Source organism: Lipophrys pholis (assembly GCF_963383615.2).
Source record: "Lipophrys pholis genome assembly, chromosome: 18".
Classification (NCBI taxonomy): Eukaryota; Metazoa; Chordata; class Actinopteri; order Blenniiformes; family Blenniidae; genus Lipophrys; species Lipophrys pholis.
The window spans coordinates 23,055,587-23,063,944 of NC_137646.1; the positions used below are offsets into that span (position 1 = coordinate 23,055,587).

At 45.1% G+C, this 8,358-nt stretch overlaps 1 protein-coding gene across 3 annotated transcripts in view; it reads right to left on the bottom strand.

Moving 5' to 3' along the window:
• Positions 1–7,931, bottom strand: part of clcn5b (chloride channel, voltage-sensitive 5b) — a gene marked incomplete at its 3' end in the record, with an annotated part of 31,534 nt that extends 23,603 nt beyond the window's left edge. For 2 of the 3 annotated variants that reach the window (XM_080486358.1, XM_080486360.1), the window contains exons 1-2: positions 7,222–7,438; positions 6,952–7,110 (exon numbers count right to left, since the gene is read on the bottom strand). In XM_080486358.1, coding sequence (XP_080342484.1) covers positions 6,952–7,110; positions 7,222–7,276 — 214 coding nt within the window. In that variant the 5' untranslated portion in view covers positions 7,277–7,438. Of the gene's footprint in view, positions 1–6,951; positions 7,111–7,221; positions 7,439–7,635 lie in introns of those variants that run through there. The other variant, XM_080486359.1, reaches the window with a different exon arrangement.
• Positions 7,932–8,358: the final 427 nt, after the last annotated feature.

Genomic DNA, 8,358 nt, shown 5'->3' on the forward strand with positions numbered 1-8,358 from the left:
TTACTTTCTGCTGGACTCACTGTGGGAATGCAGCAATGTTGAATATCACATCCTGCAAAGAATGAAGGAGTGAATGAATGTGACTAGTGACAGCTTTATGGATGAGGACTGGGGAGCGGAGTTGGGAGAGGGCTTACCCCGACGTGACCTCAGCAGGACGGCGTTATCACTCGGCCACACAAAAAGTGTTCAAACCTTTGTGTGACAGTCAGTGCTGTGTATTTAAGGTAGATATGGCTGAACGCCACTCACATTCCTCCAACAGTGCCGGGCGCCGACACTGGACGGTGGAAACGACGGACCGTCTTTCTGCGCCTGTGTCCCGATAATATCGACTCCATCGTGAGATCGTGGCGTTAAACTTGTGGAGCAACAAAACCAGTGTAACGCCTCTGGTTTGGGGGGGTTTTGAGGAGAGGATGCATGAGAAATTGACGAAACCCAAAGTTTCCAGCTCCTCGGGTCTTGAGACAATTGATTTGACACACAGGCTAAAATGTTGGTTTTTTAAAATAATCCAGTAAAACATGCCTAAACTGGAACACAAGTATTTGACAGAGAAATCTATTCTCTCTCGGGGATGATTAAAAAAATAAAATAGAATTTCGGGACTTCTCACGGCTTGTTCCCAACATAATCTTGGATTTTTCTCTCGTTTGGTTTTTGGATAAAAGCTCCCAACTTCTCTAGAAAGCGAATTTGCAAAAACAGACAGATTTGTTTGTTTTCTCATACCAACAGGAAACGATTCAATCAATCAGAAAGCCTGGTTTCTTCTTCACAGACTGTACATGTGCAGAGAGCATGTCAAAGGTCTGACAACACCGACTTCAGAAAAATAAGAAAGAAAAAGAAACGGAAACTTTGTAGTCTAAAGTCGGTTTAAATAGGACTTTTATCGAGTACTCGCGCTTCTCAAGGAAATAGGTCAGTTCTAGAGGAGTGGAGAGAGTCCTCGTTTCCAGCCGAGCTCAGCACTTTTGGGGGGGGGGGGGGGGATTCCCCCCACCCCCACACTGAAATCACAGCGTTACACACCAAGCTCTCAATCCTCTTCGAGAACATTCGACTCGGTCAGATGGCCACGGTGCCGTTTGCCAAAACTTCCCAGTATGCAGTCTGTCTCCAGATGACGTGCGTGCACACGCACACACACACACACACACACACACACTAAAAAAGACACACAGTCTCCAGCGAGGTTGAACCTTGAACCGCTGCGGTCTGATTGCCATGGGAATGGGCGTCTCGTGAACCCTGTGACGCTCGCCGACCAGCGGCCACGAATCTTTGCCGCATGTTTAAGACTTTAACTCATGTTTACAAGGTCGGCGACGAGCGGACGGACCAGACATTTACGGGTCCCCGCAAACAGATCCTCTCAGTTCTGATGTCCACGGGACAGAAGTGTGTTCTTTCCTGTTAAGTTCCAGTTCGGTTTCTGCAAAGCGTCTTCCCCAAATTTTCAGATAAACAGTTATATCACATCCTGATGCATTGTTTTATTTCAACATCTGGAACAACTTTAAGGAACTCTGATCGAGATGAGTCATCGCCAGTGGATTACTGCAATCCAACTATTTGGGGAGTAATCCAATAATAAAAGTAATGATAAAGCCATTATCAGGCAAAGCTACCGTTTTTATAGTTACTATTTCGATAATCTCCTGAACTCAGTCGTTATGAAATTGTGAGCAACACGAGCATGTGTCTACAGTAGATGTGACACGTTGGCAACCTTAAATGGATATTCACTTCCTCTTTAAAAGGATTCTCACAAGTCCATGACAAACAGTGTCGTCCATTTTTTTTTTCTGTGCCGTACTTATTGTTGATGTAAAAGCAGCGGGTTTCACCCTCAGTCCAGAAGGAAAGGGCCTGATCGGTCCCGTTCACCTGCACGCTGAAGCACAAGTTCAAAATCAGGTTCTGATCCTCTGAAATCGATCGAGTGTGGGAACCGAACAAAAACAAGACGGTGAAAACAAGCGGGGCTGCACGTCGGCCACATTTCTCGACAGGATGTTTTTATAGTGTCATGAGCGGTCTGAATAACAGGAGGCTCATGCTCGGCGCTCGGCGTGAAACCACATGAGCCTAATTTAAGCTTTTAAGCGATTCCCACCCCCCTCAGGGCTGCTTCAGTGTCTGAGTCACACACACACACACACACACACACACACACACACACACACACACACACACACACACACACACACACACACACACACACACACACACACACACACACACACACACACACACAGGCTCGGCAGAAGAGATGCACACGGAGACAACCGGCTGGGTCCGATGAATGTGCAGGAGCGCAGTGCAGTCAAAGGAAGAATATGGACGTTGAGCCAACCCTACATACCACGCAACGGAGGAAAGAGGAATTCCTACAACTATGGAGGCAAAGGCCGCGACCGATTTGCAGCTGTGGCGAGACCCAGGAGTGTAAAACGTCCCTGGATGAACTTTATTTGACCCACTTTCTTGAGGAGAAACCTCTGCAAGCTTCTGCGTCTGAATGTTCCCCGTCAATCATTACAGGTCCTGTTCTCACGACACGAAAAGTCAGTCGAGGCAAAAAGTGACACCGGCGACAGTAATAATCCCAATCTGTGTCGCACGGATGATAAGGATGAGGAACAGATTTATAACAATAGAGCACGAGCGCCTTGTAAAGTGGACAAGCAAAGAAAGAGCAAACAGGCAGTAAAACTGCAGATCCAACATGGAACAAGATCTCCTCTGGACACCAGAGTTACTTTTCGGTGTGAGACAAAGCTTGTGTGGCTTTATCAGCCGATTCTGTCATTTATCTTGTGTACATACTGCATGTTTTTAAATCAACCACGTTTCAGATTTGATAGGGTTTTTTTTTATATTTAAAGTGACTTATCTGGAGGAAAATGAGAATAAAACAATATGTTTGAGTCTGCTTGCTGTGTCTCTGTCACATCTGACTGCATTAGCTTGTGATGAAGACATGAGCTCATTTCTGTTCCTGAAAAGCAAAACGAACAAGAAAAGAAATAGCAGGTTGTCCAGCCAGACGTTCTGGACAAGCCACAACCTGTTGGCTGGCTTTAGGAATGAAAGGATCTCGTGGGGAAGGGGTGGAGGGTGGGGGTGGGGGTGGGGGGACAAGCATCCAGACGCAGCGTGAGGCGAGGAGGTAAAGAACAACCCGTCTGGTACTGCCGATACTCTGCCACTGGAGCATTTAGTAGACGGCTGAACACTTTCCTCCCCCATCAGTGGTTGACAGAAGAGACCTGAGAGTTCTTTGATATTGTTCCGGAGACGGTTGTTTGCACTGGCGGGCCCCTCCCCTCCCCTCCCCTCCCCTCCGAACACTCGAGGCCAATGGATCCCTGAGCAACAGGTTGAACGAGGCTCAAAAAGGCACCAGGAAGAACATGTCGCGAGGACTCGCCTGGCAACGAGTCCTGAGAGGTCGCCGCCGAGCGGTTAGATTAGAGCACTTTCTGCTGGATGTGGGAGAAAAAAGGAGGAAGTGCGAGCGAAAAGGCCAAACAGACAGGGTGATGCAGGCAAGGCTGTGACCGACACTGAATGAATTAACATCAACAGAGACTTTACAACTCAAGTCTTTGGCTTCGCCCCGATTGGAAAATATTCAGCCGCGAGAGAAACAGCCAACCGGTCTGCATCATCCAGACCGGAGCTGTGGCAGAGACTCGCTCCCTCCAGGTCATGTTGTGCCTCCACAAACCGCTGTGTCATTGTAGAGAACACACAGTCCGTCAGCAGGAAAACAAGGCTTCTTGGTCCGCCGAGCCTGACGGAGTTGGAAACACGAGGTTCTGCTCTGCAGCAGCTGCGGTGGATCCACTGGGAAAGAAATCTCTACGTTCCGCCGTCATTTAATCGTATCTACTGGAGGTGGCGGCGACGTCACAGCGACGTCCCTTTAGGCTTTAATCGGGAGTTTTTAAAAGCTGGACGAGCTGTTAACTTCACGAAAAACTGGTGGGAGTCGATATAGAGAGGAATATGCATGAAGCTGAAGGAGTTGAACATTTTAAAACGCAGGGAAGGGAAATAAAAACCACAGAAATGGTGATTTGCTATAAAAAAATATAAAGCTGCAGTTTTCGACAGATGATTTATAGCGGTGACAGTGCAGGGAGAAAGAAATATACATTGTAAGAAACCTTGTAATGCAAATGTATTGAAACTCCTGGAGGAACAGACGGTTCCAGTTTTAAATCCGATATTTGTTTCCTGTTTTGAGGTTGACCCAAAGAGCCATCAAAATAAATGTGGCATTTTGAATGGTCCTAAAAATAAAAGTCCTCAACTTTATTTCACAGATTGTGAATTATTTCAAAGGTTCGTGCAGCTTTTCACTCTTGTGACGACCACTGTAAACAAGGTACACTTTACACTTATTGTATAAACTCACTATTAGATCAGCTTTACTGTGAAAGGATTGTTAATCAATACGCTGCGAGCTCTTAAAAAAAACAAAACAAAAAAAAAAAAAATCCAGGATCCTCTTAACTCACAGTGCAGTCGCGTCGACAAAACAGAAGCAATCACCTGTTATTATAAGTTTAAGATAATTATGCATGTCTGAGCTGCTTCAGAGGAGGAAACAGTTTGTACCCGACGACACAGACGTTTACATTTCAACCGAGTTCTGCAGGAGCGACCCCCCCCCCCCCCCCCGGTTCTCTCACACGATATGATATGAATTCTTATGGCGATCCAGTGAATGAGCCTTATGTTTCCACGCGTCTCTGCAGTAACTAATTATCCACATGGATGACTGTGACTCACTGGAGGCACGTGACGCACTCGCACTGCCCTCGGGCAGGACAGACACGCTGCATACAAAATACAAACAGCTGTATTTCACCTTTTACTCTTCATTGTGGACTCGGTTTGTGTTTAACGTTACACAATTCAAAGTGACTGGAGTTCAGCGGGAGATAAAGGAGTAGAGCCTTAAGATTATTTCATCGAGCAAAGCGCGGAGTGAGGGACGTACAGAGTCCGGTTAAGTAATACTCCCAACTGTGCAATCAAGTGAAGACTGAAGCCACTAAAACAAATCTTCTTTCTTAAACATAAAGCAGCATATGTGGGGAAAAGATATCACACAACGCTGCAAAGAACTGAACAAATTAAAAAGTCGTGAACCACTTGAACATAACATAACAGTGCAATCGCGTGAGGACTTAAGCCACATAAGGTTGAAATGTGCTTTATAAACCTAAAGCAGCAATAAAAGATGTTACACAAGGCTGACAAGTATTAAAGCTCAAATTCAAGCAGAGTCGTGACAGATGGGAATTGAACCTCGGCACAAAAATAAATAAATAAATCACACTGTTCATGAGATTATTTTGTCTAACAAAGTAGAAGGAGAGCAACAGAGGGTGATTAGACGCAGTGTTGTCAGATAAAAACTAAGGCCACATTAGTGTTTTCTAAAGTACTACTGACCTTCACCTCGACACACGTCCATATCTAGCATGCAAGTTAAATTACGCAAGAAAAATACCAACCCAACTGTGTTTTCTAAACCTAAAGCAGCACATACTAAAAAAACGCCACATGTACAAACGCGCACACAAACGGCTCCAAACAATTAGATGAATGTAAATTATATAAGACGATTAGGACCGATTACAAACGGTGGAAACACATTTTAAATGTTCTAAAACCCAAAAGCAGCGCATACTTGAAATACTACAAGCCAAGGAGCATGAAGTACACGTGTGTTCAAACAGATTCGTCAAATTAAATGTGTGTGTGTGTGTGTGTGTGTGTGTGTGCGTGTGTCCGCGTGTGTGTGTGTGTGTGTGTGTGTGTGTATTGTCCGACTGGTGAAAGCAACAAAACCTCTCCTCTGCGTTTCCTAAACCTAAAGCAGAATATACGAAGAATGAAGTACATTAAGAAGCATTACCATGACTCCCACCTGCACACACACACACACACACACACACACACACACACACACACACACATCGGCTTGTTTCATCAACTGAACTAAGATGCTTTTATCAACTCGAATATAAAAAGGTTAAAGAGCACCGGTGTTTTCTCAACCTAAAGCAGTATTTACTAAAAAATAAATAGAAAATACCTGAAAGAAAAACTAGAATCTCCATTTCTATGTATCTGTGTGTGTGTGTGTGTGTGTGTGTGTGAGGTCTGTGTGTGCGTGTTTGGGTCAAGAAGTCAGGTTTTTGGCGTGAGGACTAACCTCGCCTTAGAAATGAGCAGTTTATCACGTGACTATTTCCATTCTCTTAAGTTAAAAGCACATTTTTCTTCCAACATGAATCCTCTTTCATTTGGATATGCAAATCATCATTTCATCAATGAAAAGATAATTAACGGTTTCTTCCACATTAAGATTTAGAAAGACGATAAATCCTTTACCTTTAGTTTGTTACTTCTTTTCAGGCAAGGAGGTTTTTATGAACCCGTACCTTTGACAGGTTTTTGAAGATGTCCTCTCGTCTTTATCAAAAACGTCCCCGGAGACGTTCGGAACGTTCGTCCTGTGTGTCGCAAAGACCTACACGCCTTACGTTCCTGAAGACGACGGAAGATTATCGTCGAAGTCGAAGGTAAACCCACTGGCCTACGCTTCGGATGAAGGTGTAGGAACACCGAGGAAAGATGTCAAAGGCGTGTTTCTAAAACCTTGATGACGTTTTCCCACGAAGACGGAGGAAGACGGTGTTCCTCCGTCTTCATCAGAAACTACGTTTCTAATCGAGACAGAACCGCACCGTCGCGAGATGCCAAAAGGGTATGCTTTAAAAACCTGCATGCCCACAGTTCCGATGAAGATGTAAGAACCCCTTTGGAACCAGGTCAAAGGTTCCGACGGGCCTGAAAAGAAGAAAGTCCAGAAAAAGACCGACGGTTTGTCTGCACCCGGGGGACTTGCTGGGCTACCTGAGCAGAGAGGGGGGTCGTCGTCCGTGGTGGAGAAGTCCAGGGTCGCTCCGGCGATGTCCACCATCTCATCATCATCATCCTCCTCATCGTCGCTGGCGGTGTGGGGTCCGTCGAAGCTCCCGGTGCGGTACCCCGGGTTGTCCATCCCTCCGGAGCCTGTTCGCGACAACACACACGGTTTTTTTTTTTTTTTGGTTTTTTTTAACACCATCAACACACAGATTAACGTCGTTTTCTCTTAGTAAAAAAAAAAAAAAAAAAAAGTACCTCTGCCACGATCATTTGCATATTTTCGATATAAGCTTGCCAGAAAGTGAAACATGGTGCCGACAGACCGACAGACCGACAGACAGACACCCCGCGGTGAGGGCTCTCACTCCGGGCACACGGCTGCTCCTATCCGCCGCCTCATCGCAGCCGGTAACGACAACACATCTCTAGTTACAGGGAAGTTTTCGTAACCATTTCCGCACTTCTCGTCTGTTTTGTTTTGTTTTTTTTTCCGAACGCAGCTGCACGTCAGTAAACCGCCTCCTGCTGACGGTTATTATTCCTGGTAGAGCTACAAGCCTAGACCCGAGATGTCTCTAAAACACACACACACACACGTTCAAACCGCCAGAGTTCAGTTGAATGTCTCTTCAGGAAGGGGGAGAAATGAGACAGAAAGCCGTACTTTACCTGTGTGAGAGGACATAAGCCGTGGAGCTGAGTGAGAAGAGTCTTGTGACTCGGATTTGCTCCCCGTCTTCTTATGTCAACAGTAGCCTGTGGAAACTTAACAGCGGCCCCCGCGGCAAAACGAACGCCGCTTTCTAACTGCGAATATAGACCCCGACGACATCCACAACGGGCGACATTCACATTCAGTTCACAAAATCGACGAGAAACGGCACATTTCTCCTCATTTCGTGTTATTTTTCTTGTCACTTCAATCCCCAAGCTGGCGAGATAACGCGAGTCGCCACTTCCGGTTGAACGATAACGATCTGCTGCAAAACCCTTAATGTTTTTTATTTTAATTTTTTTGGTTTTGTTATTACATTATTTTAACTTATTCGTCACGTTCATTGTGTAGAGTGATATTAGGTTTCCTGAAATGTGCGGATAAATGAAACGTGTTATTGTAATTATTATGATTCAGTCTAAAATGTGATTAAATCATCTCGTTAATCGTCACGAATACATGCAAAATTATCATAAAAAATAGTCCCAGCAAAGTTGAAAAGTTAATAAATCGGTTATTATTGAGTTCATTTGAATGCATAGTTCTCAAATGTGACGACTCGCTGTGTAGTTTTATTTTGTTAACCGGAACTTGTTTTACTTACACCAGCTTGATGCGGCCGTCTGTGAAACAGGGGCGAAGCATCGAGCGACGAATTATCGCTTAACCAACTGGGT